The sequence below is a fragment of the Hypomesus transpacificus genome, chromosome 23 (assembly GCF_021917145.1).
Source record: "Hypomesus transpacificus isolate Combined female chromosome 23, fHypTra1, whole genome shotgun sequence".
In the NCBI taxonomy this organism is placed as follows: Eukaryota; Metazoa; Chordata; class Actinopteri; order Osmeriformes; family Osmeridae; genus Hypomesus; species Hypomesus transpacificus.
The window spans coordinates 2,690,468-2,718,440 of NC_061082.1; the positions used below are offsets into that span (position 1 = coordinate 2,690,468).

Genomic DNA, 27,973 nt, shown 5'->3' on the forward strand with positions numbered 1-27,973 from the left:
ATTATGACATCCCAAAAGAGTACTGTAAACAGTAGTTATGAATTGAATCCCATGAATATTCTTTATTGATTTTAGCTGTAAGCTGTACAGAGATACATGTAGGCTATGCTTTGAAGTGAATCTGTCAGTTTAAAGAGAAAGGATGAATTGACTGAATTCTTAGAAAACATGTCTATTTGACTACATATCAAATGATTCATGTGAAAAGGTAATCCGGACTGGTGATGCAGTCTGTTTCAGTGATGTAGCAGATCAGTCCGTGTGGGGGGACTGCGGGGTGGGGGGGGGTAATAGGTTGTTCAGCAGGCTCAAGGAGGGGGGCAGGTGGGGCACAGGACTGAAGGCCTGGGGGTTTTTGGGTTCCCTGTTCTGCTCAGCATCAGCCACACCTTGGGAAAAAACCCTCCTGAATCCACTGCCGTTCTTCCTAGAAAACAACAACAACAATCCATATGTGAAGAAAGCTAACGACTAGCATTCAGCCATAAGCCATCTGCTACCAAGTTGACATGTTTTAAGATCCGGGACGCCTAAGTCATTACTGGTGTTGAGAGCTGACCTGGCAGAGACCGGTGGCAGGGCAATGATGCGAGGGCATGCCGTGAGCACCAGCTCACCCCGGAAGGCCTCAGTCATCAGGTTCTGGATGGTGTTCAACAGAACCTCCTCCACAAGGTCACTGAACTTGGGAAACCTGGACGGCAGGGAGATGGAGCACAATGAACAAAAGCTTGACCGACATGCTATCATCTTTCTGGAAACATGTAACACCAGTAAAACCAGGAAGGTTTGAGTCCCAGCTAACCTGCGTAGGGCCTTTTGGACATCCAGCTGGTGGTGTGGAGGGGGATCTGGAAGCTCCTGGAGCTGCTCTGCCCCCCCTTGCAACCGCTGAGGAGGAAGAGGGCTGGAGGCAGGGCTGGAGGGAGGGCTGGAGGGGGGGCTGGAGGGAGGGTTTGGGGGGGCAGTGCCCCCAGCAGCAGTGGGATCCAGGGTGGAGGTCGTGGAGGGAGAGGCTGTGGGGTTGGAGCTATTTTTGATCTGGATAAAGTAGGGGACAGGTTCAGACACGGTGTTGACCAGAGACTGGTGGAAGGAGGGGTCGTCTTGTAAACTCCTGGAGAGATGGAGAGAGAGATGGAAGACGAGGTGGGGGAGGGTTAGCCAGTACAGGTTAGGTACCCAGAAAAACAGATGTGCCATGCATTGCATCCCTAGAAGTCAAGAAACGTCCCCTAAAAGAAGCGGTGAGCTAGGTGATGGGTTTAGTTAGGGTGAAGGTGCGGGTCTAATTACCTCAGAATGGCGGGGAGGATAAAGGTGAGGACCTCTCTCTCTGGACCATGGATGAGTGGGGGCAGGTCTGCAGAGGGGACGCTACTGGGACTTGGCACTGAGAGATGGGCGCTGGGCTGGAACGACCTGGAGGGGACCCAATGTCAAAGTTCACCCAACTGTATCCAGGGTTACACTTGACTAGGAGCATGAGACAGTCTGTTCAATTGCTTCTGGTGAACCAAATCAAGCGCACCCATCAAGTATTTTAGGGTTTTCCAACATCTTTTTCCACTCATGTCTAATTAGTATAAAGGTGGTTAAGACTTTTACTGAATGTTTAACTATGATTGTATTCTCTAAGCTGAGGAACTTAAACAGAGTTGATGGCATGTTCCACTGTACCTGTACACATGATGAGTGTGGAGCAGTGAGGGGAAGAAGGTCTGGAACTCCAGCAGGGAGTGAGAGCGGGCCGTCACCCCCAGATGAATCAGGGCCGCCTGGGGAGGCTCCGGCCGCCTCCACGCGCTGGCAGCCTCTCTCTGGGCCCGCCTCTCCGCCCGGGTGGGCCTGGCACAGGGCACTCCTACGAGGTAACTGCTGGTGCTGGCACGGATAGGGGGCAGGGTCTGGAGGGGGAGATGGAGAGGAAGACAGAGGAAGGAGAACTTGAGCGTGCTAATGTTCAGCGTTGGTGATTATTGGGAGATTAGGATGACTTTATGTGAAACTGAATGCAACAATATCTACATGTTTGACCTTACCTTGTATTTCCTGACTGCCGGGCCAGATCTCAGTGGAGCTTGTTCACCTTCCTGCGCCAAGACAAATCATTGGTGTTAGTAGTAGAAGAAATAAGGATTCATGAAATAATCAATATAGAATTGTGAATAAGTGTCTGACCTGAAGGTTGCTGTGTGTGTGTCTCTGGCCTTGATCCTGCAGATCCTTCTCTGTGAGGGTAAACTCATTCTTCTGCCTCTCTTTCTCCTCCTCCCACTGCTGCAAAGCATGCTGGTACCGGAGCACTTCTTCCTCCAGAGTCACCTGGTGATGATGAGGACGACAAGTTTAGTTTGAACTTGTGGAGGACATTTGCTTGGTCCTCATAGGTTCAAGTGCTATAAGAGCGTCTGCTAAATGACTAAATGTATATCTAGGGTTTTCAAGGGGTTTAGGTTAGGGTTGTAATTTGTGGGAGTGGGGCAGGGGTTAGGGATAGTTTTAGGGTTAAGAGCTAAGGTAAGATTTAGGGTTCAGGATAGGTTTTTAGGTTAAAGTTAGGGAAAACAGGATTTTGAATAAAACAGAATTTTCAGTCCCCACAAGGATACCCACACAAACGTTGTGTGTGTGTGTGTGCTGACCTCACAGTTGAGGTCTATCTGGTAGAATTTGGGGCTGCAGGAGGTTTGCAGTGTAAGGATGCACAGCACGCTCTCCTCTGGAGCCAGAGTGCCACAGTCTGGCTGGATCTGCACCGCCTGCACACACGTCCACACAGTCAGTCACCTGGAGAAACACACCTCACCAAACATTTTCATTTTGTCATTTAGCAGACGCTCTTATCCAGAGCGACTTACAGTAAGTACAGGGACATTCCCCCGAGGCAAGTAGGGTGAAGTGCCTTGCCCAAGGACACAACGTCATTTTTCACGTCCGGGAATCGGCAACCTTCAGATTAATAGCCCGATTCCCTAACCGCTCAGCCATCTGACTCCCAGGTAAGAGACAGACAAAGCCCAGACAGCTGTACCTGCTGGTCGGCCAGGTTCCAGCTGTAATAGACCGTATCAACGCGGGAGACGTTGGTGAGGAAGAGGATCCGGGTGGATCTGGTACACACCGGGACGTCCCCAAGAGACACCCGCTCCTCCGACAGGAACACCACCTGTGTGCAGACACACACACGCACACATCAACACACACTCTCATGTGCACGTGTACCCATACACACACACACACACACACACCAACCACTTGGTGAATCGTGATGAAAAAACAGATCCATGTTACCACATCAAAATCCAAACACTACATTTCCCAGAAGGCTATATGTCGCCCACCTGGCCAGGTAAGGGCACTCTCTGAGTACTTGGCACTGACGGGTAAGTTTCGTGGAGTTGTAGAGGAACCGAGTCTCCCAGGAGTTGTTTATCAACCCCACAACCTTCAAAAGTCATCAGCACAGAGTCTCCATTCAGGACATGGATAGGGATATCCACCTGAAAACACACCAAGAGAAGACGCTGCCTGGTTAAGCTGGGTGAACTGCACGTGTATGGACTGTCCACACTTGATTCTCTATGTCACATTACTGATACTGTACACAGACTATATATTACATCTAGACACCGAATCACTTCTGCTTCAACTCGACCAGCAAGGTAGAGGAGGGTGGGAGTGGCTGGATGGATGTGGGCTGGAGGGGAGCTTCGAACTCACGCTGTATGCCTTGGCCTCCAGAGGGGAGAAGACCCACTCTATCTGGGCGGACCCCCCAGGAAGCACCTCTCCCTGGGGGTTGAGACACTGCAGGACCAGGTGGTCAAAGTTCTCAGCAGTCAGCTTCTCCAGGGGCTTTGTATCCAGCTGGTACCTGGCGGAGACGGCCCCTCCGTTATACAGCTCATACACCTGGGGGGAAAGACACAGGGACCAGGGTGAGAGGATGGACATCCCCAGAGGCCTGGGTCCAAATACATGGGTAGGCCCATCCATCCATCCTTGGGTGTCTGACCTGTATGGGGGGGCTAAAGCTTCCGATGGCCACAGGGGAGAAGACGTGTTTGCTGGAGGTGAAGTGGAGATAGTGTCTGTCTCTCTCCACCGTCACTCCCAAGAAGTTCAACTACAGCCGACGCACACAAAGAAAACAACAGCTGTAAGTCGTGTCCACTTGTCATGATCGACGGTTGTTCCTCCCGTGGGCTGAGGGCTCACCAGGATCTCCCTGCCGTGGGACAGCTTGAAGAGGACAGGAAGGCGGTCGGTCCCAGCGAAGTCATGCCTGAGAACAGATAGAACAGGACTTCCACAACAACTTCTGCACGTTGGCATCAAACGGTCACTCCCTTAAACCCCCAAACTGACCGGTAGCTGAACTGCACTGCCTTCTGCTGGCCAGGCAGCAGTCTGCCAGTGCGAGGGCTGACACTGAACAGCCTGTTGTCCTGGACCTTCATTTGGTGGAGCTCTGAAGGGCTGAACTCCACAGTGTCAGCCCAGTACTCCAGCTCTATCTGCTGGTCCTCTGGGAACAGGAACGACCTGCGGGGGGAGAAGAAGAGAGCGTCTTAATAACATTCCATCCAGGTGGGGTTTCCAGGTGTATGAGTTAGGCGGTGGGTCTCACCAGTCCACAGGGATGCTGCCTGTGTTTTCAAACATGAGCAGCATGCAGGAGGGGTCAGAGCCCAGCGGTGCTGCGCCAAAGTTCAAATCCAACATGGCCGTCGTGAAGACGGACGGACAGCGTCGCAGACTGCAGGTTTAGAACAACTTTGTCAAACATTCGTCAAACACATTTATTGAAGCCCCTGTTTTTCTTTAAGAAACCTGATGGCGATCCCGCCCGACGCGTGTAGTTACATTTCACATTTAGTCATTTAGCAGACGCTCTTATCCAAAGCGACTTACATAAAGTACAGGGACATTCCTCCGAGGCAAGTAGGGTGAAGTGCCTTGCCCAAGGACACAACGTCATTAGGCATGGCCGGAAATCAAACCGGCAACCCTCTGATTACCAGCCCGATTCCCTAACCGCTCAGCCATCTGACCCCCATACAGTTACATGGGTGGAGGGTCGCTGGTCCTGAGTGCTGACCTGTGTCTGGTGGGCAGGCGGTAGGTGAGCTCGGAGGGCGCGGGGTCTCGGCTCAGGTGGGCGTTGAGGGCGTCCAGGGAGAAGAGGCTCCACAGCTGCAGCTTGCTGAGCCGCTCCGCACTGCCGCTGCTGCGCATGTCACTCACCTCCAGGACGGGGAATACGGCCTCCCCTCGAACCTCACACACCGCCTGGGGCTCTGCTAGCACACGCCCTGGGTGATGGTGAGGGGGGTGAGGGGGGAGAGAAGGGGAGAGAGGGGGATAGAGATGGTTTGGACCGAGGGGAGAATGTAACACATACAGAGAGACACAGGTGATGAGGTCAAGCTTCACCTTTGGAGTTGAGGATCTGGTAGCTAATAGTCCAGGAGTACTGGGCCCGCCTGGCAGGTCTCACTGTGGCCCGCACCAGCAGTCTGGACCGGGCTGCTATGGTTCCCTTCTCTGAGTCCAGCTCCAGGGCTGGAAAATTATACACCAAAGGTCAGGGAAAAAAACTGAGGACCTGTCAATAAAACCCATCTATCTGGTATGTAGATATGCTGTAGTATTGGAGTGTTTTGACATTAGGTCTGACATCTAGTTTACTGACAGTGAAGTAACAGCTGATGTGAAACATGCAGCCTTCTAGCTGTGGTGGTACCGTTGTGTTCAGAAGAAGTGTTGTGGGCTGGACCAGGGTCCAGCTGGTTCTGTTTTACACTCAGAGAGAAGCTGACAGCACAGGTCCCGTTATTGACCAGGGGAATCTCAAAGGACCTGTAGCCCCCCACCAACACCTCCCCCAGTTCCAGCACTCGATTTTCAACCTGGGCAGAAGAAAAATACAAATGAGAACACACACACGCACCCCACGCACCAAAGCCATGTAAGAGCCTCACCTGAATCGAGCCCTCGGAGGCCGTCCCTATGATCTTAAGAGGGAGGCGGCACTTCCTGCAATCAGGCATCTGGGCTGGCCAGAAGGTGAGGCTGGGCTTCAGGCTGTACCCCATCTCCTCCATGGGAGTGAAGGACCACATCTGCACCTACAAGAGCCAGGCTAGTTCACCTACAGTGAACTCGTCCAAACAGTTAGCAGATCAACCACTACCTGTCTCCGTGTCTCACCGAGCTCTCGTTGGGCTGCAGGACCCCTGAGTCTGGTTTGACAGAGATGACCTGCTGGTCCGATCCGGAGATCATCCACTTGAACTGCAGAGGCAGCCTGCTGAAGTTCCTGATCCGGTAGAGGCGCTGGGAACAGGAGTCCACGGCGGTGGGCTTGAAGAACAGACTCCCGTCTCCCTCCAAACACACACGCGGCTTCTCCACCAGGCTCACAACACTCAGCTCCTACACACACACACACACACACAAACACATGCACACACTTTACATATATGCATATGTTACATATGTGTGTGTGTGTGTGTGTGGATGTGTGTGTACCTGAGTGTGTTTGGGGTCTGCATTCAGCTGCAGGGTTAGGGGCAGCTCTGGGGGGTTGTCCTCAGAGGGGGTGGCCCTGAGTGCGAGGATGTGGTGCTGTCCAGGGTGGACCAGTCCGCAGGAGGGAAACACACACACAGACGGGCTCTGCTCCTGGTCCAGGGTGTAGATCAGGGGAAGGGCACCGGTGTTCTGGAGCAGGACAGTGCGGTAGAACTCCATGCTCAGGCCGGGGAACACCTTGAATGGGAGGGATGGGTAGCAACACACACAGAGAAACACACTGCAATATGTACCCAGGCAGTTGTGGAAAGTGATTGTGGGTTTTGGACGTGTGTGTTATGCTTTTCCTGACCACTTGGGGGGGCTGCAGGGAGAGCCGGGGAACAAAGTGCTCTCTGCCAGGCTGGAAGGAGTGACCTATGACCCTGACAGTCAGACACCAGGAGGGGCAGATAGTGCTGTCCTCCACATGGCGATGGTCACTCAACACCTGGCAAGAAAGTAGACTCAGCCTTTAACCAACACAGTGATGGTTCAATCCGGATCGGTTTTGTGGTCTTGGACTAATCTCAAGGCTTTGAACTTACCATTGTCTGACCATTAGAAACAGGCCCGTTGGAATGACTCTACAAATCTTACCTTGTACAGAGAAAAGCACTCCAGCTGGCCACCATGGAAGGTGTTGTGTTGCTTGGGTGTGTAGGTGACCCTGAAAGACGTCGACTTCAGGGCTCCCAGGTCACATGATGACGGTGTAACAGAGAAGGGTGAGTCTGCAGCAGGGGTCCACAACACGCTGGAAAAACAGAACAGAACACAACTTTATTCCTTTTTTGCCCTTGGTGTGGTTGTGACTGGGCCTTGCCCGTGGGGCACCCTGGCAGGGTGTAGTACCTGAGCTTTCCCTTTGTGTGGTTGGTGATGGCGACGGGCAGGGAGGTGGAGCCTGGGTGGAACATCAGTTTAGGAGGCTCTAAGGTCACGTGGCTTCCGGGCCCCTCCCCACGTCCTCCTTCATGACGTTTACCCCCTGAGCAGCTTTGGTAGTACTCCTCCATGGGACTTTTCTCTGTCAAAGCCCTGGCTGGCACTGCCACACTGGCTGTCTCCGGACCAGCAGGCTCCATGGCTAGGTCCTGCAGAGGAGGCTAAGTTATTCCTGGCATATGACTTTAGGGTTGGGCATTGGGTAGAATGAACCCCTCCCCACACATGTACCTCAGGTAGGACAAGCGCCCCTTGTTGGTCCACTTGGAGCTTGCCCTCTGCCAGCATGGCACTGAGCATGTCTGGGGGGTACTGGGTGAGCCCACGAGCCAGGTGATGCTGGTACACAACCAGGTGTTTGGGTTTGAAGATGGCAGGCTTGAGCTGCTCAGAGTGGCAGGTGCCAATCAGGTCCAGAAACAGAGGCTCCTGTCCCAAGAGAGAGATCCACAGGATGACAGCATCAATGGCCATCCTCAGAACTAGCACAGACGAGATCAGAACAGTTCTTATCATGGCTGAAGCAGAATGTGGTGAGGGTGACCCATATGAGCTCCACAGAGAGAGGTCGAGGGCGAGAGGGTGAACGCTGACCCTGTGCAGCAGCAGGCAGGCCACCCTCCTGTGGTGGGCGATGGGGTGGCTCGGGCGGTACAGCAGCTTCACGATCACACGCTTGTAGGGGGGCAGGGCTCCCCCTGCTGGCTGGAGAGAGAAAACGCTGTGGCCCTCCCCGTCCAGGTCGAACTGATAGTGTGCTTCAACGGAGGAGGTGTTCACCAGGTCCACTGACCGCAGAGACTCCTCCCCTTCCCCCACGCAGCCAAAGTCCAGTACAGATGAGGACAGAGACACCTGTGGGCCTACAGGGGAGCAAGAAGACAAGGTGAATCAGGGGAGGGGGTGGCTATCCTGTGCTGGAGTGATATACGGTGCCTACCTATGCAGCTGCCAGTGAGTTTGAGGAGGGTCTTGTTGAGAGCCCCTGGGCAGGTGAGGGAGAGGTAGTTCACACTGCTGCTGTCAACAGCCACGGGGCTGAAGGACACAGGTACTCTGACGGCTGACTGCCCAGCCACCTCGCCCTTCTCTACCAAACACTGGAACTCTGACTGAGACAGAGGAGGCTGCTTGAACCTGGACAGACTGAAGGATGCCCTCATCTGGGAGGGGAGGAAGACAGACACAGACAGAATGATCAAAGTGAGAAATAGGTCAAGAAATATATATATATATATATCACAGGCAAGAGAGTGTGTTGGCTCACAGAAGACTTGTTGAGGATCTCAAAGTGCTTCTCCACAGAGGCTTTGACGGCCACACTGCCAAAGTCCAGCACTTTACAGCCCTCCTCCTGTCCAGGGGCACTGATCTCCAGGAATGGGTATTTAGCTGAAGAAAAAACAAGCACAAAACACTTTAACAGATGTTCACCAGTCCATGTAGATCTCCGCTGTCCACGAGATAGGCAGAGGATGTCAGAGCATGTGTGGCATGTAGCATGAGTATATATTTGTTCACGTTCCTGTTCCTTATACAATGAGTAACGGACAGAAGGACACCACAAAGCTGCCACTCACACATGCCCTGTAGGAGCACAGTGCAGGTGGTCTCCCCGTCATCCCCGAACGCACAACTGGCCTCTCTCTGGTATACCAGCGCCTCCAGTGGTCGGAAGACCACAGTAACACGGCACTCCTGTCCAGGCCCCAGTACTCCTCTGTCTGGGGACAGCTGGAATGGAGTGGTCACCTCCCACTGGAATCCTGTCTGCAGCTTACTGACAGGGACACACACACACACAAACCAGGGACCATGGTAGAGAGGGGCACAGTAAGGTACACATAAAATGTACTCATACACAAGAACCCATATTTTTGACATGATTCGTCTCCTATCTTAGACAGCCCAAGCAGTCACTAGTGGGGTTGTTTGTTACCTGGCATTGCGGAACAGGAAGGTTGACTGAGAGGAGTGGTGCACAGCACAGGGAGGCAGCAGGACAGACTCAGGTATCTCCAGGGTGTGGCGAGGGATGGTGGCACGCAGACACACCTGGAATAACCCATTCTTACTCTGGAACTCAATACTGTCCTGGTACTCACACTGCCACCAATGAGAGGACAATATCAAGAATGAGCAGAAATGAATGATTTAGTTGATAAATAGTTCCATGGGTTTCATTGTGGATGGTAGATTTCACTATGGGGATCTTAGTGACACAACGTGCTCCCCATGCATTCCCCCACTCTGCCTAGGGGGAGAAGATGCATACCCTGTCGAGCGGGTGGAATGTGACAGGCAGGGAGTAGGACATTCCTGGACTGAGGACAATTAGCTGAGGGAACAGGGTGGTGAAGAACTTGGACACCGGAGGCCTGAGGAAAACAAGTACATTCATTTAAGCTTTGTGTTTCAATGGTAGTCAATTGGTAATTCATCCACGTCATGTTGCTACTGGGGGGGTCAGATGGCTGAGCGGTTAGGGAATCGGGCTATTAATCAGAAGGTTGCCGGTTTGATTCCCGGCCGTGCCAAATGACGTTGTGTCCTTGGGCAAGGCACTTCACCCTACTTGCCTCAGGGGATTGTCCCTGTACTTACTGTAAGTCACTCTGGATAAGAGCGTCTGCTAAATGAATAAATGTAAATGTACTGACATTAACATTATAAAGGGTTTGTTTATTAGAACTGTGCACTCTGCCTCATAATTGTTGCCTTCCACCACTAGACTCACCTAAAGCGTAGTTTCTGCAATTTGCTGTGGACGTTCTTCAGGAAAAGGGTTTTGGTGAACTCCCCACCCAGATCCCAGTTCTCCCATGTGAGCTCTTCCAAAGTCTCCACCCCCAGGAAACAGCTTCTCTGGGAGGGTGCTTTCCTCTGGAGCTGTCCTGGCCGCTGGAGCACTGGACCCACCTTTGGAACAGACACAGATGCACAGCAATTTATGGCCCTATTTTAACCCTGGTAAACTGTGTTATCCTCACTATGTACCAATTAACGAGGTATTATACTGTATCTAGATATCATAACAAATAATGCAACATGCACCAAGAAAACTGCAGATTTAATCAACTTTACAACTGTATCATTGACACATTACCTGAGCATTTTTACCACAAGTGGTTGTCCAGTGAGTACCCGAATCCAGGGTGTTCCCTGGAACATTAGCTATCATGTCTAGTAGGGACACAGTGGAATGGAGCCAGACAGAAATGTAGTCGACAGGGGACAGGAAAGAGTCAGACGAGAGAAGAACCCAAAACAATGTCTGGTGAGAATGGAAAAGACTGGATAAAGCCTAACATTTAACATGGCACGTTACTCTCGTTGAAGTATTTATCCAGGTACTGTAGAATCTAAGTTGTTAGAAGTAGCTACCTAGAAACGAGAAGGATGCCAGGCTACTGTACTATGGTAGCTCAGGCTACAGTAAATGTACTCTATAGTAGTATAGCTCTACAATAGCTCGCAGTGGGATAAACTTGTACAGTACCAGTACTAGTTTACCTAATCTAAGTACCTCTAGTTAGCTCTATCTATCTAGAGGTTTGACACATCCTTATATAATCTTACAAACCACATACTTACCTCATTCAATTGAAAAACGCTACAATAACACACGCTTTAACATTCATGAAAGTCGAATCCATTCAGTGGTTTTGATGTATCTAGCTAACCAACGAGATAGCTACGCTAGTCATCCATGCTCCAGTTTTCATAGCAGGATAGAATTGTTTCTGTCTCCATAGCAACGACGCCAAACGAATGAAGAATGCTACAACTAGCCTACTATTTGACTTATTATTGCTGATAAAAGAGCACAAAAAATAATACAATGAAACTGGTTGTAATACTACTAGTAATAATAATAATATTAAGTATATGTGATTAATTTGGTCTGTCTTAGAACTTTGATCGCAGCCACTAAGAAGCATTGTAAAGTTGAACTTTACACACATCGTACTAAAAAGCCTACCTAACACTTTTCTATAATATGCGCTATGACTGCATGACACAAATGCAGCATTTATGTGTACTATTAATCACTCAATAAAGATTGCGTATTCCCTTTTAATGTCACAACATTAGTCGCATAAATTCAAACCATTACTGTATCTCCGAAACACACAGGCATCCCATTAAAGCTTAGGCTACATCACTGTATAATAGGCTTTTATTAATTTGAATGCCTGGCATTCGAGAAACCATAGGCTACTGCAGCCACCCAACCTGGCAACCGGGAGTGGCCTCTCTTACTGTGGTCCAGCCCCCAGAATCAAACCATTTTGATACGACTAAGTAGCCTACTACTGAAGCAAGCTGGTTGATTCAAAAGCGACGTGCTCCTTTGGAAACTTGCTATGATAATAGATACGTGATTTCCCGTTTCGCATAGCTGATGGTACAGATGTGATGGACTGCTTTCTACAGGAAATCGGTGAAACTCGGTCAGACTGATAAACAATCGGGATTGCCGCGAGGACAGCTGCGTTTCAACTCCAGTTCTACATCTTTCCCGATCGGATAATGACACAGAAATTGTTCTCTTCTGTCTGAGGTAGGGTTTTAAATGCTGCATTTTCGCTGGCTTTCATATATAGTATTTACTCGAGTATACTATCCTAATGAAAAAACGGAGAGATGTCATTCAATAACACAAATATAGGTCATTGTGTCTGCTTGCTGCAACAGTGTAGCGAGTCTCCCCCTCCCTCCCTACTGGCTGTTACCAGTTTTACAGAAAACCTCATGGTAGGCTACTCTGCCACACCGTATCTCTCCATTTACATGGGGGACGTTAATAATGTGTGACTTTAGGATTCACTGTTCATATTTGTGATGGGATATGAAGTATAACATATGAGGTTATTCAATACGGGTCATTTAAAAGACATCGGCACGCTGCTTTTTCCGGGCCCGATTTGGGTGCTCCTCTGTAGGCTTTTGTCTCGTGTCATACCCGATCGGATGATTCGGACGGATCCACTTAGTAGAGTGGTCCAGTTTGGCTCTTGATGAAGGACATAGGGGGAGCCAAAATGTGTGTAATTGTGTGTTGTCCAGAATGCCTTCTTACAAAACCGTGTGATTCCGGGACAACATGTCAATGAAAATGTGTATCAGATTGTATTAGACCCCAGGAATCACGGGAGTGGACATTATGGACATTAGATTAGGGATTTGGGATTTATGGCTGCAGCAATGCAATCAGCTAATGGTTTTGAAATGGTTCCTCCCACTCCTGGCAAGTTACACCATATTTAGCCCCAAGGAACACCTTAGCCTTCAACCAGAATGGATATTCAGTGGGTTATGAGGATCCCCAAGTTTCAGTTTAGCAAAACACAGGCTACACTCATCACTGTGCAAACCCATTCTAGGCAGTCGATTGGTTAAGTGTGCAGATCTTTTGCATCTACAAAAAGGTAAAACACCATGGTGTTTAATTGACAATGACCATTTGTGTATTGTGTGTTGAAGATACTGTTTGGCTTAATTTGAGGCCTTATAATGTAATGATTGTTTCAGTTTGCAGGGTGGAAGGAGCCACCATGGAGGCCACAAACATCCTGCCCATTCTGAAGAAGAGACTGGCCTTTCTGTCAGGTAAGACCTAATACTGCAAGGGCTTTACAGTGTCACATGAGTATTAACTGGTTACTAATGACTGCTGCTTCAATCCAAAAGCAGAGTTGTAGGCTACAGATTAGCCACACAAGAGTATAGCCCACTATGAGAGGGGAAGACCTCAGACCCTCTTTTAGTGTACTCTGAACTCGCAGTAAAGATAACCCTTCAATAAAGTTACTCCAATACTTGGTTTTGAAGTAGACATTTTCTTCTTTACCCGCATTCCCCTTTAGTGCTCCTCCTCAGAGCTGTTTTTGTGGGTGTGTTTTACAAGAGGGTAGAGAGAGAGAAACTAAGAGAGCGAGAGCAACTGAGAGAGGCCATCATTACTGTTGTTTACTAGATCTGGCCCTAGTTTCTCTGTCTGTTAACTAGGGGAAGCTTGGCTGGGTGGGGATAGGGGGCCTGGGGCTGTGGAGCTGGGGCTGGGGTTAAAGCTGAGCCGTGGCTGAAGCTTTTAGCCTGCCAGTCCAAATCATATAAAGATGGCACTCTCATGCGTAGTCAGCTGCCAATGAAAGATATACAAGAATTAGAGTCATCATAAATGCTAGCCATCCTGGCACTATTGAGTTTGACTATCCATAGACCTCAGCAACTAGAGTTTTCTGTGATTTTGAAGAGCCTAGCATGCCAAGTTTCTGATGACTCTCTCTCCCTGCCAGGCCAAGCTGACTGGTATTTTCCTCTCCAGTCAGCCCCACACTCACACGCTTTTCGATATTCTCTGCTGACCTTTTCTCAGCACATTTACTCAACACAACTTCTTGACACTGAACACAACTGTTTAATTATGGCGTGCGTGTCTTCCTGTTTGTTGAAGGTTATTTTGCTTGTGTGCTTGTGTGCAGGGGGCAAGGACAGAAGGAGTGGTCTGATTCTCACCATCCCACTATGTACAGAGCAGACCAGCATGGAGGAGCTCAGCTCTACACTGGACTACCTCCTCAGCATCCCCAGGTTAACACACACACAAACTCACTCACTCACTCACACAATACGCCCACAGACCTTCAAAGTAGACTATTACCATTATCATCCTGCGGTCGGCCTCCGTCAATGACTTCCAACACCCACCTTAACCGTTGCAAGATACATTAGAAGCAGTTACTTTGCCAGCTTCTCAGACTAATCATCTCCTGTGCCCGCCTGTGTCCATCTCGTCCCCCCTCCTCTCTGTCTCTTTAGTGACAAATGCAAGGCCAGAGGCTTCACTGTCATTGTGGATGGGCGCAAGTCACAGTGGAATATTGTCAAGACAGTTGTGCTCATGCTGCAGGTATGACCAGAATCACTAACACTACCAATCTGCTACGCTTTTCCCCGAAGCGTGTTTGTCTTCTTCTACCGGGTGGTTCCTCCGCAGGTAGATGAGCCTTATCAGACACGATGCTGTGTCATGTTGATGGGGGCCCGTGAGATGTCGTACGACCTGTTATTCTGTGCAGTGGCCATAGCCAGACAGTCGATAGACTGAGAGAGACGCAGCCACAAAACCACCTATGTGCCGTGTGGTCTGCCCTCGCGTTCTGATTGGCAGAGAGCTGTTAATGTACTGCAGGTGGATTGGTCCCCTGGGGCTACTGGTGTTCAAACATCTGTTCCACCCCTCACTAATTAATCATCATGCATGACTATTCAGAGCGATCATTAGAGGGGTGTGTTTGACAAGGGAGATGGGTCATTCCTGTCCTTGTAAGTCGTGTGGAAGTTTGAAAGCACAGTGGTCCCTTTTAAACAACAGCTCCATGTTGCCTTGTTGTAGAACGTGATCCCAGCAGAGGTGTCGCTGGTATGTGTGGTGAAGCCGGATGAATTCTGGGACAAGAAGGTCACCCACTTCTGTTTCTGGAAGGAGAAGGACAGACTGGGCTTCGAGGTGAGTACCTGTGTGTGTGTGTTTGTGTCTCAATGTCAAAGGTCTTAGCACCATCAGCAGCCTATTCATCAGCCATTGCCTGCCAGTGTGTATAGCCTAGAGGAGCTGCCCGTATAGATCTGAAAGTTAATGAAGCTGTCTGTCACCTGCAACCAAGGCATACCCTGAAGTTGGCCCCAGGCCAGCGTGGTATTAGTATACCCCTAGTCCTTGTGGTGTGGTGGTTTAGGCTGCATCACGAGGGGCTGATGGATGGTATTGTCTTTGGGATAGATTTAGAGTCGTTATTAAATATTCATAGGTGCTGCTCCATATGGCCTGTGGGGTCTTGCTGGAGGATTTTCTCAAGTTTCTTTCAGGCTTCTCTTCAAATGAAAGAGGGAGTGGAGAGAGGAAAAAGAAGAGGAGCAGAGATAGTGAGAGAAGGATGAGATAGGTGAAGGGGACAGAGAGATATAAGCAGGACAGACGATGAGGATTGGAATGAAAAGTGCAGAGTCTGTTTCTGACCTTGTGTCTGCAACATGTTCTCTTTCGGCATGGACTAATATGGTCATGTTGCTTGGCAACAGCAGTCAGCAGTTCATGTCACTGTAAGGACAGTCTCTTTCAACAACGTCATCCACAACGGCGTGTGTTTACGCATGCTTGGGGGAGTCCTATGTAGTTCAGGAGAGGTCTATACTAGTTGCAGTTCAACAGTATGAGTGTTGATTTGGGCCAAGAGTCCCCTCCAGCCTCCCCTGATCTCCAGCACTGAAACAGATGGCTCCACTGAAGAAGAGGAGGAGGAACATAATGAGTTGGAGAAGGAAGGATGAGGAGCGCGAGTTGGAGAAGGCAGAGGAGAGCAGACCAATGGAGTAGGAGAGGAGAGAGGAGAGAGAGCCAGGTAGAGGAGAGCAGAGTAGGAGAGAGCAAAGGTGTAGGAGAGTAGAAGGCAGAGACGAGAGGAGTAATCTGGGCAGAGGCGTAGGAAACGACAACAGAGGAGAGGAGGGGAGTAGGACACGGGATGAGAGCAGAGGAGAGAAGCTAAATATCGACTGGCGATGAACGAGATTAGGAGAGATACTGGCTCATTGTGTTTGACCTAGTTTCATGCCTGTGAGGAGCTGCTAGTCACCAGACAGCACCCTTCCAAAGGCATCTTCAGTATCTCTGTACTGATGGCTGAGCTCGGCTGCACCAGCACCAGCTCACCCTCCAGGCTGGCCGGGCATGACTGCTGCACCATATGGACATGAACGCCTGCCAGATAGGTATAGCCTCTCTGTCTGCCTGGCTGCCAGTCACCTCTGTCTCCAGTCGGATGACACACACGCGCGCACACACACACACACACACTCCCAGTGATGGCCTGATCTCGTAGAGGACAAAGAAACTCTTCTAGTAGAGAGAGAGCCGAATCACCGCTGGTATGGTCAACAATGGCTCTGTGGTTCTGACACTGGGGCCGCAGCTCGATAGTCGAGAGTAGCTTCTTGCAGTTTGCATATCGACTGAAGGGCTGTGTTTTGATACTCTTTGAGTACCTGCTTTTCTTGGCCTCCTCCTGTGACCCTGCCGCCCATACTCTCCAGCGAGGCTGCTGGTTTAGTTTGAGGCTTGCTAGCGTCCTACAGCTAACCTTGCAGCGCTCAGGCAACATTTGGCAGGCGTTCAACAGCTCTGCTGTCAGCCAGTGATGTGTTGCAGAGAGTCGGGTGTGTTCAGGATCAGTGTGTTTTATGCTGAGCTATAAGAGTATGTCATTATGTGAGCTTGACATTGATTAAAGACAAGATTTCCCGATTAAGTCACTCTGCTGACGGTTGGATTTGGGGACAGAAAAGATTCACTCGTTTTGGTTTAATCTCTCATTTGATGGCTTTATGCTGGCAATCTCACTACAGCTCTCTCTTTAATCTGGGCCCAGAATGTTTTACGGATGGCCAGCAAATGATCACACACACACATATACAGACACATATTACACAACTATATTTGAACACCAGGAAGGCAGAAATCTTCACAGCTTTAGGGAAATGACCTGGCATTGATGAGAGGGGATGTCTCTCTTTCAGCTGACACTCTTTTCCTCCTCGTCCCTGGTCCCTCCCCTGTCTGTCTCTTAGGATGTTTGCGGAATGTGGTGTGTGTGTGCGTGCACGACCCTAGAACCAAAGTGGCAGCTGTTCTAGGGTGTGTGTGTGTGTGCAGCTGTTGGCTCCATACCCAATGGTGCAGAATGAACAGAACTCCAACTAGGCTGTGCAAGGCCTCAGGAAGGAAGGATGAGGCTGAAAAATGAACAGCTTGCAGAGGGGACTAGCCACTCAGGATAACCCCTTTTAACCCTTCCCCCTCTGTGTTCCAGGTGATCCTGGTGTCGGCCAATAAGCTAACACGCTACATTGAGCCGTGTCAGCTGACTGATGAGTTTGGAGGCAGTCTGGTGTACGACCATGTGGACTGGGTCAACAAGAGGCTGGTGAGATTCCCCCCCCCCCCCCTGATCAGGACATTAATAATGAACGTACATGACAGGCTGACCTCGATCTCCCTCGCATAACTTTCTCAATGACTCACTAGCATGTGTTTCTGTCTCAGGTGTTTGAGAAGTTTACCAAGGAGTCCACCTCACTTCTGGATGAACTTTCTGTGATCAACGAGAGTGAGAAAGCCTGCCAGGTTGACAAAGACAGGTGAGACATACGTTTGAACCTTCTCTACATCATCCGTACATGTTTTATCATAATAAAAGTTTGGTGTATCAAGATGTTGGGCGTTAACGTGCTTTAAATGTGATTTACTGAACTCTTATTCTCACAGACCTCCAGATTGTAACTTCCTACCATCATTGGATCCTGAAACAGTTCTGCAGACTGGTAATATATCCTTTATGCTCCTTCCAAATCCAGATGCTTTTTTCTACACAGTTCTGTGCAGTTTGATTGTTTTACCCAAGATGCACAGTGGTACAATATCAAACACTGCGATTAGCAGTGCCTACAGTAAGGCCCTGTCTGTGCGGCTTTACAGGCTAGCAATATCCTTACTGGCGGGTTAGCAGTTAAAATACAAGCGGGTTAACTATAGGTGGATTGGTTGGACAACATTGTTGTTTACTTCAGCCTAGTCAAGCTTAAAACCTACCTTTTTACCGAAGCATTTTAAGTAATTTTATCTCAAAAGGGTTTTACTACTTTTATTAGTTATATTATTGTTCTTATAGATTTGCTATTATAATTATTACTTTTGTCACTTGTATTACTGTTTTTATTGATTTTATGTAAAGCACCTTGAGCTACAATTCTTGTTTGAAATGTGCTATATAAATAAAGTCTTATTTACATACTTACGCATTAGTCAAGATTAAAGGAGAGTGTCACTACAGCTGTTTTACGACAGGGAAAATATTTAGCCAGTCTCTGGTTAGACAGGCCAGAGCAGCAGGGGCAATAAAAGGACCTTTGTGTCAGAGGCTGCTGGCTCTCTCTCAGTATCTGATAAAAACTAACCCACTGTAGGAGTCTCTCTCTCTCTCTCTCTCTCTCTCTCTCTGCCTTGCTCTCTTCTCCTCTCCCTCCTTTCCTTTCACCCTCTCCTCTCGTGGACTCTGCGCCTTGCATAATGAATACTCACAAGGCTTTGTTTTCTAGCTATGTTAGTGTTTGTGTCTTTCACTCTTAAAAAAACAGACAGAGTGAGAGGGGGAGGGAGGGAGAGGAATGGTGTTTGTTGTTTGCTCTCAGGAAGCAAACATGAAGGTTTTGTAAAACCCTGTTTTGTTGTGTAAAGAGCCTGAAGAGATGTAGCAGGTACTAGGAGGATAAAGTTAAAACCGCAGCCCGACTCCGATAACTCAGGATTGTGTTTGGGATTCATTTCATACTATGAGGAACCTTTTCTGCCACGCACAAAGAATCGCACACTTCCACTCTGGTCTCTGTCCTTTATCAAAGGACCATACTGAATCATTTCCTCATCATGATCATTTCCTCCTCCCAGGTCATGAGCTGCTGTCGGAGCTGCAGCAGCGCCGCTTCAACGGGTCGGAGGGCGGTGGAGGAGGAGGAGGAGGCCCGGCCTGGTCTCCCATGGACGAGGAGCTGCTGGCCCAGCCCCAGGTCATGAAGCTGCTGGACTCCCTGAGGGAGCAGTACACCCGCTACCAGGAGGTCTGCCGCCAGCGCAGCAAACGCAACCAGCTAGAGGAGATCCAGACCAAGGTCATGCAGGTATACACACACACACACACAGTATATTAACACTTTCAATATGTACAGTACCCTACACACGCACACACATGCATAGTAAATGACCAAATTCAATATATATAGTACCATACACACACACACCATGGTCATGAAGTTATGCATACACACTTCAGTAAATAAAGTAGGTACTGTTCCATACACACACACAGGCACACATACCAAGGTCATGTTTATACACACACACACACACGTCACCACTAACCCACACAAATAGAACACTCTGATGTACAGTTCTGTTGTCGCACATGCAAACGCCAAGGCCATGCATGTCCAAACACAGCCACAAACACATTGAAAACAGAACACACACTGCAGAGGGCACAGAACTTTCTCTTTCACACTGAAGATGGGAGACTGCTGCCGGCTGCGTAGATGGAGGGAGATGGAGACTGAGATGGTGATCTGACAGAGTTGAGGAGGCCAGATTAGGACAGATAGAGATAGAGCTCTCATGATTATTGAGATGAAGGGGGGGGGGGGGTGCTAAGGAGCAAGTTGCCATGACAACGGAGATGTTGAACGGCAGCCTGAAGGATTAAGTTGTCTTGGCGGGGTGTGTGTGGTTGGCCTAGTTCTCATCTATGGGAGGGGGGGACGGGGGACGGGCTCGCTGTGAGGATAGGGGTGATTGTTAGCATAGCTGCAAGCAATGGGGGTTGTACTGTATGTGTTGGGGGGATGGGGGTGGGGGAGGGCCAGCTGAAGGACGATGCTGAGGAAGCATCTCTGTTGATCAACACGGAGGCTTTTCCTCACCTTGTCAGTCCTCTTAGCCCAGTCCAGGGGTGCTGTTCCCCTCTGTGCTGGTGTGGATGCTGCTCCCCTCTGTGCTGGTGTGGATGCTGTTACCCTCTGTGCTGGTGTGGGTGCTGTTCCGCTCTGTGCTGGTGTGGATGCTGCTCCCCTCTGTGCTGGTGTGGGTGCTGTTCCCCTCTGTGCTGGTGTGGGTGCTGTTCCCCTCTGTGCTGGTGTGGATGCTGTTCCCCTCTGTGCTGGTGTGGGTGCTGTTCCCCTCTGTGCTGGTGTGGATGCTGTTCCCCTCTGTGCTGGTGTGGATGCTGCTCCCCTCTGTGCTGGTGTGGGTGCTGTTCCCCTCTGTGCTGGTGTGGGTGCTGTTCCCCTCTGTGCTGGTGTGGGTGCTGTTCCCCTCTGTGCTGGTGTGGGTGCTGTTCCCCTCTGTGCTGGTGTGGATGCTGTTCCCCTCTGTGCTGGTGTGGGTGCTGCTCCCCTCTGTGCTGGTGTGGGTGCTGTTCCCCTCTGTGCTGGTGTGGATGCTGTTCCCCTCTGTGCTGGTGTGGATGCTGCTCCCCTCTGTGCTGGTGTGGATGCTGCTCCCCTCTGTGCTGGTGTGGGTGCTGTTCCCCTCTGTGCTGGTGTGGATGCTGTTCCCCTCTGTGCTGGTGTGGGTGCTGTTCCCCTCTGTGCTGGTGTGGGTGCTGCTCCCCTCTGTGCTGGTGTGGGTGCTGTTCCCCTCTGTGCTGGTGTGGATGCTGCTCCCCTCTGTGCTGGTGTGGATGCTGCTCCCCTCTGTGCTGGTGTGGGTGCTGTTCCCCTCTGTGCTGGTGTGGATGCTGTTCCCCTCTGTGCTGGTGTGGGTGCTGTTCCCCTCTGTGCTGGTGTGGATGCTGCTCCCCTCTGTGCTGGTGTGGATGCTGCTCCCCTCTGTGCTGGTGTGGGTGCTGTTCCCCTCTGTGCTGGTGTGGATGCTGTTCCCCTCTGTGCTGGTGTGGGTGCTGTTCCCCTCTGTGCTGGTGTGGGTGCTGTTCCCCTCTGTGCTGGTGTGGGTGCTGTTCCCCTCTGTGCTGGTGTGGATGCTGTTCCCCTCTGTGCTGGTGTGGGTGCTGTTCCCCTCTGTGCTGGTGTGGGTGCTGTTCCCCTCTGTGCTGGTGTGGGTGCTGTTACCCTCTGTGCTGGTGTGGGTGCTGCTCCAGCCGGTGGGGTAGCCAGGCAGGCTCAGCTCTGGTCTGGACGGGGTGGGTGACCCAGTCAGCCTTCTCATGTCGCTGGCTGGTTAGAGCTCTTATCATGTCAGAGGGTCTGTCAGCTTGAGGACCTGACAGTGGGTCACTTTCTCACACACACACACACATACATACATACACACACACGCATTGAGATGTAGCAGTCAACTGCTGCATGTATAACAATGTTGACCAAACACAAAGTACAAAGGGGACTTGCTCCACATTCCAAGAATGTGTTCTAATGACAGTACCACCATCCTCCCATCTCCCCACCAGGTCTCTGATTGGTGTTAGTGGGCCACTGTATTCATTGTGTGTGTGTCTGTGAATGTGTGTACACATTTGCGTCTGTGCGTGCATGCGTGTGTGTCTGCGTGTGTGTGTGTGCGTGTGTTTCCCTGTGCAGGTGGTGAACTGGCTGGAGGGCCCAGGCCTGGAGCAGCTGAGGACTCACTGGGCCATAGGAGACTCCATCAGGGCCTCCCAGGCTCTCCAGCAGAAACACGAGGAGATAGAGAGCCAGCACAGCGTGAGGACGGGCGCCCACACACACACACACAGCAATATAGACACACATACACACACAGTAATATAGACACATACACACACAGTAATATAGACACACACACACACACACACACAGCAATATAGACACACATATACACACACACAGCAATATACACACACGTTTCCCTCGTCTTTCTACTGCTGTCTGTCGTGTCTGCTGTAGAGTACAGAGCTCTGCAGAGCTTGGTAATGAGGTCAGCGAATGTGAGTCTGATAACAGTGGAGGACCCCAACAAGTATGCACCTTCTGGTGCAGATCTGAGAATTGCTGGGCGGTTAACGGGCCCTCTCACCCCCCCCCCCTCCCCCCCGTGTGTGGCAGGAGTGGTTCGCCGTGTACGTGGAGCTGAACCAGCAGATCGCCGCCCTGCTGAGCGCGGGCGACGAGGAGGACCTGGCAGAGCTGAAGGGCCTGCAGCAGCAGCTCAGCGACGTGTGCTACAGGCAGGCCAGCCAGCTGGAGGCCCGGCAGAACGTCCTGCAGTCGGCCCACGACTTCCACGGCACCGCGCAGGACGTACGGCCACCTCCATGTGTTACCGTCCGTCTGTTGTCTCGCCTGTTGCGTGTCAACGGAGCGTTTGGGATTGGATTCCTGAATAGGGGTTTCTGTTATTTAGGAGTTTTCGGTTGTTGTTGTCGGTGTACTGAGGTTTCCTTTCTCCTGTCCTCCCCCTGTTAGCTGTCCCAGCAGCTGGACGGCCTGCTGGGCATGCTCTGTGCGGACGTGGCGCCGGCAGACGGAGCGGCCATCCAGCAGACGCTCAAACACCTGGAGGAGAAGCTGAAGAGCGTCGGTGAGCTGTGCTGCACACGCACACACACACACAAAGACACACACGGCCGTGACATCATCCCAGTCACACCCACATCCCCGTACGCTCACTGCTCCATGCTGAGGACTGTCCATCCTCCCCTTCCCCCAGAGGGTGCCCTGCAGGTGCTGAGAGAGAAGGGCCAGGCGCTGATGGACCAGATGTCTACCCAGACCTCCTGGTCGTACGGCAAGGAGGACGTCCCTGTGGAGAACAAGGAGAACGTCGACCACATCCAGAGTGTCATGGAGGACATGCAGCTCCGCAAGCAAAGGTGGGAGCCAGGAGATCGTAGCCAGTTCCTCCAGGAAGGGATGGATGGATGAATGTGTTACAGACTGAAGGTGTCACAAACGGCCTCTGTGTCAGTTTGACCCGGGTGACTCTTGCTCCTCAGGTGTGAGGACATGGTAGATGTCAGGAGACTGAAGATGCTTCAGATGGTCCAGCTGTTCAAGTGTGAGGAGGACGCCGCTCAGGTCAGTAGGGGAACGCTTCGTCTCCCCCATCCCCCCCCTCGCTCTTCCTCTGTCTCCCTACGCTGTTGAGTTCCGTTTGGTCTCGGTCGTTGCGTGAAGCCCGTCCCCTCATCCTCCAGGCGGTGGAGTGGCTCGGGGAGCTACTGGACGCCCTCCTGAAGACCCACATCAGGCTGGGCGAGGATGCCCAGGACACCAGGGTCCTGCTGGAGAAACACAAGAAGTTTGTGGACGTGGCTCAGGTAGGTCAGGGGTCAGAAGTCAGGGGTTGACCTCGATACCCGGTTTTCCATCTCTCTCTCTCTCTCTCTCTCAACAATCTTTGACGTTTCTCCCTCTGTTTGTGTGTCTGTTTCGTGTGTGTGTGTGTGTGCGTGCGTGCGTTTGTGTGTGGACGCCCGCGCACTTGTGTCCAGAGTACGTACGACTACGGCCGGCAGCTCCTCCAGGCCACGGTGGTGCTGTGCCAGTCCCTGCGCTGCACCACGCGCTCCTCCGGAGACACGCTGCCACGCCTCAACCGGGTGTGGAAGCAGTTCACCGTCACCTCCGAGGAGAGGCTCCTCCGCCTGGAGATGGCTGCCTCCTTCTACACCGCCACAGAAAAGGCACGCACCGCCCAAACGCACGCGCGGCAAAAAAAAACGGGGCACGTCTAGTAAAGGCGTGTTATTGTCCTGTTGCAGCGTGTTGTGATCGTGGGTTGGTAATCCGTGTGTGTGTGTGTGTGTGTGTGTGTGTGTGTGTGTGTGTGTGTGTGTGTGTGTAACAGGTCCTGAGGGAGGACAGCGAGGAGCAGGTGGAGACAGAGCCCCAGGTGGAGGTAGAGCTGGAGGTCTATGAGGAGGTGGAGACCGTGGGGAAAGGTCTACTGGACAGACTGACTGTACCGGTCATCTTCCCAGATGGGTATGACTGGACACATACACACGCACATACACATCCATGCACGCCCAGTAATACTGTCACTCAGACTAAGTTGATGAGGTGCTGGTCACGTAGTGTTGTCCCTTTTGTGCTGTAGGAGTGAGCAGTTCTTTGGCAGTCCTGGAGACATGGCCTCATCCGCAGACACCATCCGTGACAAGATGAAGCTGGTGGAGGAGAGGAGGCTGCAGCTGCAGCATGGGGAGGAGCTAGACCATGAGGGGGAGGAGCTAGACCATGAGGAGGAGGAGGAGCTGCAGGAGAGTGAGCCGTTGCAGGAAGAGGACCTGGAAATACTTCCCCAGGACAGCTAATGGAGCAGTTATATGATCCTCCAGGACAACTAGAAGATCACCTACAACATTCTCCCGGAACAGAAAGTGGAGCAACAACGGTATAACATCTACAAGGCAACTGGAAGAGCACCTATAAAATCCCTCCAGGACAGCTAGTAGAGCAGCTATAACATCCTTCCCAGGACAGCTACTAGAGCACCTATAAGATCCTGTGCTTGATAGCTAGTAGAGCACCCACACCCTCTCCCCAGGACAGCTAATAGAGCACCTATAACATCCTCTGCTGGATAGCTGATAGAGCACCCACACCCTCTCCCCAGGACAGCTAATAGAGCACCTATAACATCCTTCCTAAGACAGCGAGTAGAGCACCTCTATAATCATCCCAGGACAGTTAGTAATCATACATTTAATTGCTTTTGGTCATGCTGGGAAAACCCCTGATGACTCAGATCCTGCCACACACACATTCAACTGCCCCTCCCCTTACGTGCTCCTGCGTGCCTATCAGTGTGTTTGCTGCTACATTCTTTCCGCCTCAGTGTTCTTCTGCCTTGCCAAGCCAGATAACCTTACAGTTAAAGATAGAACCTCCAGCCAACCTCGCTCGCAAGTCAGGCTGGACTGGCAGCACCTCTTCCCTTAAGGCTTCACCTTGGTTCCATCTCAGCCTCTCCTTGTTTCCTTCCACCCTCTCCTCTTTCCCACTCCCAAGACGGAAGTGGGATGAGATGACCCAGAGTACCTTCTTTCAGATGGTCCCCTTGAGTCTACTGAGGATGGGTAGGAGAGAGAACAAGGAATGAAGAAGAGACTTCAGAGCAGCTTTACAACCGTCTTTTTGGGGAGTTACCATCCTGTAGGTTTTCACTGCAAAACCCCATCAGACGGAAGCTCTCCAGGAGGAGGATTGGAGTGCTTTGCTTCAGAGGTTTGACCCCGTCTCTGTCTTGACAGGTGAACCAAGCATCTATGGTGCTACTAACTAAACCTCCAGAATGTACTGCAGACGTCGGCCATCTTTCTTCTGGTATATATACATGCTCTTGTAGAGTCTTGGGTTGACTATAAGACTTTTTTTTTTGTATTTTATATTTATCCTGAGTTGCTTTGTTTTTATTTCCAACATCCTAAGTGTCTGGGGAAAAAGGTTGACTGAAAAGAAGATTAAAAAAAGGTTAACAAAGAAACACGTGCCGATATGGACCATTTTTTTCTTGCGCTTGGCCCAGATTGTCTAGCTGACTGTTTCTTGAGGGACTGGGTGTGTGCCAGATGTGTGTCCAGTCAACCAACTGTTCCTACCTTCCTAGACTGCTTTTACAGGTCCAATGTACAGACAGAACTGGGTTCAATCCAGTAGGACACTAGTGGATTTAGACCTGGTTCCAGATATTCACATGTGAAATGGAAGTACACAGTTTTTCATTACAAACTCATTTCATAATTGTCATTCTTAGTATCCGCGTTTAAGATGCATATGGCTTTTGCGGCTCAAGGCATGCTATTGAAATATTAATTCTATATTTATTTTGTTTTGTATGTTGGTATTCTACATACCAGTGGAGTTTTATCATGCTTCTGCCATATTAGGTTTGCTAATCTGATCGTGTACAGAACATCATTGACAACTGTGTCATACGAAATAAACAAGCAAACTTTTAAACATTGTCTTGGTGTCTTTGAAGTGGTTGTGTGTCATTGCTTAACAGAGCAGTAATGGAGACTGTTTGTTTTCAGCATGGTTTGCAATACGCAGATGCATTATTCAACCACTAGGGGGCACCAACCTCCCATTGTCCTTTAACGGGCGCACGCTATGTAATCAAGGTTATGTGTATCTGACAAAAATTATAGTAATGTACTTGTTTTTTCAGAAACCTTTCATTTAAGGGATGTGTTAGGATGGGATTTGAACCTACAACCTGTAAATCTGCAGTCAGGTGATCTTCCACGAAGCTATAGGCCTACCTATACTAGGGCTTCCTTCCCAGTGGATTGTGTTTGGTAAGGAGATCATTACTGAATGTGCAAAGTATCATTAATATACATCGTTTATACACCCAGGGGCGCCGCCAGGAATTTTTGAGTCCCATGAAAAAGAAAATACACATTTATATGTTTTGATCATTTCTATTAGTTTTTCTATTTTTGGAGGCCCCTGTCAGTCAGGGCCCTTAGAATCGTCCTATCATTTCCCCCCTATACAGCGCCCCTGTATACACCCATCATCATTGTGCTGACAATGAACTTCACATCTTTACCGAGTTATCCGATAGCTCATTTGAGCAGATTTTGGTGTCCACACACAATATTTATCGTCATTGAGGTGACCCTTTTAGGCTCGTCGGCTCCACGAGAGGACATTCAGCACTCTGTCTGGTGAAGCTTGGCCAGTTAGATAACCAGTGTGACTAGGATCATTATTGGCAGCTTCTCTGGATGACCAGACTAGAACACTGTCAGAGCTGTCTGGGAAGGTACACGTTACTTTAACATTGATTTTGTTTTTTAAAGGTCATACAGTTTTCAAAACAGTTGTCTGCTCTGTGCATGTAACTAAACACTCATTCGAAGTTGACTGGATATAATGTGCGTTATTATAATTGGAGACAAATGTTTTGCAAGAATAGAAACTTTTCCAATGTTTTGTTTATAGATTTCAAAGTTCATTTAGCAGCTCCAATTTAAAGATATTCTGTTTACATTGTATGCTGACTGAACGCAAGTTAGACACCATAGCTGCTTTTGAAGTTTGGGTGACAGCAGACTGATGGAGAAGCTAAATATATCCTTGTTTGATTGGTCGTAAGTGTAAGAGATAAATATAGCTTTCTGTGATTGGCTGGGGGCACGCAGAAAGACAGTTGCTGGTTTATCCAGAGAGCAAACAGTGACAATGTTGCATGCCTTTTGTAATTCCTGAACGACCAGCAATTCTCAAATAAATGAATAGTCTTGCTTACTGCATAGAGTACCTTAGGGTGGATGAAGCTCAGTGGTAGTGCATTTGACTGCAGATCAAGAGGTGAAAATCCTCGGTTTTGAATATGTATTTTGGGCCTTTTCCCCCACTTTATTGGACAGAGAGACCGCTAATGAAGGGGAAAGAGAGAACTGAACATGACCCCAAAACAACCAGCCAAAATACAACCCGGGCCACTGCATTACGGTTCAACTGTAATGCAGCTGTTCATATGGTCCGCGCCCTACCCAACTAGCCACCAGGGCACCCTGGAACATTGTGAGATCAGCTCATGTCTGGATGAGTGGGATGTCGTCAGGGTGCCTTAGCCTGTCTCTCTATCAAGAGAGCCCAGCAGATGGCCCAGTGTTGTAAGGGCCTCCCAGGGAATCTCCCAGAGGCATGTTTGCTATACTTCACAGAGCTTTCTACTCTCTCAGCTGTTCAGTCAACCTGCAGCTGTCTCGACCCTCCTCAGACCAGGACTGGGGGTGAGGGGGGAGAGAGAGGAGGTATTTACATACCTTGTCGTCATGGTACTGTATGATTAGAGAACAGGCAGTGTGTCATGACTGTCACTATGTCCAGGGGCCAGTGTGGTTTTCATGTTTTTGGTGATGAGGTTTGGCCGACACAAACGTAAAGACATTCAACA

General features: G+C 50.1%; 2 protein-coding genes across 3 annotated transcripts; one reads left to right on the forward strand and one right to left on the reverse strand.

Moving 5' to 3' along the window:
- Window positions 1–252: 252 nt before the first annotated feature.
- cfap65 (cilia and flagella associated protein 65) lies at window positions 253–10,708 on the reverse strand. The gene is made up of 34 exons (XM_047047288.1): window positions 10,634–10,708; window positions 10,265–10,446; window positions 9,803–9,905; window positions 9,467–9,633; window positions 9,108–9,307; window positions 8,795–8,919; window positions 8,468–8,690; window positions 8,122–8,390; window positions 7,759–7,956; window positions 7,435–7,676; window positions 7,180–7,336; window positions 6,893–7,030; window positions 6,538–6,777; window positions 6,217–6,441; window positions 5,988–6,134; window positions 5,759–5,915; window positions 5,440–5,574; window positions 5,105–5,318; window positions 4,634–4,762; window positions 4,372–4,548; window positions 4,222–4,288; window positions 4,019–4,129; window positions 3,724–3,915; window positions 3,345–3,503; window positions 3,035–3,169; window positions 2,646–2,762; window positions 2,182–2,325; window positions 2,043–2,093; window positions 1,681–1,907; window positions 1,297–1,422; window positions 979–1,117; window positions 806–891; window positions 560–694; window positions 253–427 (listed from the first exon to the last, which is right to left on the reverse strand). Exons 1-34 carry the CDS (start codon window positions 10,706–10,708, stop codon window positions 253–255), a joined length of 5,367 nt encoding a protein of 1,788 aa, XP_046903244.1.
- Window positions 10,709–11,800: 1,092 nt separating this feature from the next.
- On the forward strand, window positions 11,801–26,034 carry sestd1 (SEC14 and spectrin domains 1). 2 transcript variants are annotated; one of them, XM_047047424.1, is made up of 18 exons: window positions 11,801–12,091; window positions 13,063–13,140; window positions 14,016–14,124; window positions 14,353–14,443; window positions 14,930–15,043; window positions 17,403–17,516; window positions 17,636–17,730; window positions 17,858–17,913; window positions 19,037–19,266; window positions 21,676–21,798; window positions 22,159–22,353; window positions 22,519–22,633; window positions 22,763–22,925; window positions 23,049–23,130; window positions 23,250–23,372; window positions 23,547–23,738; window positions 23,903–24,039; window positions 24,155–26,034. In XM_047047424.1, exons 2-18 carry the CDS (start codon window positions 13,086–13,088, stop codon window positions 24,369–24,371), a joined length of 2,211 nt encoding a protein of 736 aa, XP_046903380.1. In that variant the 5' UTR covers window positions 11,801–12,091; window positions 13,063–13,085; the 3' UTR covers window positions 24,372–26,034. The 2 variants fall into 2 exon arrangements, with proteins under 2 accessions (XP_046903380.1, XP_046903381.1); XM_047047425.1 differs by having other exon boundaries at window positions 19,037–19,257.
- The last annotated feature ends 1,939 nt before the right edge of the window (window positions 26,035–27,973 follow it).

Coding starts and splice junctions, on each gene's coding strand:
- cfap65 (XM_047047288.1), bottom strand. CDS start 10,708: ATGATAGCTAATGTTCCAGGGAACACCCTGGATTCGGGTACTCACTGG. Junction 5,916..5,987: donor CCTCCGAGGGCTCGATTCAG/GTGAGGCTCTTA, acceptor TCTTCTGCCCAG/GTTGAAAATCGAGTGCTGGA. Junction 1,118..1,296: donor ATCCTCCCCGCCATTCTGAG/GTAATTAGACCC, acceptor CCATCTCTCCAG/GAGTTTACAAGACGACCCCT.
- sestd1 (XM_047047424.1), top strand. CDS start 13,086: ATGGAGGCCACAAACATCCTGCCCATTCTGAAGAAGAGACTGGCCTTT. Junction 19,267..21,675: donor TCCAGACCAAGGTCATGCAG/GTATACACACAC, acceptor TTCCCTGTGCAG/GTGGTGAACTGGCTGGAGGG. Junction 21,799..22,158: donor AGATAGAGAGCCAGCACAGC/GTGAGGACGGGC, acceptor CGTGTGTGGCAG/GAGTGGTTCGCCGTGTACGT.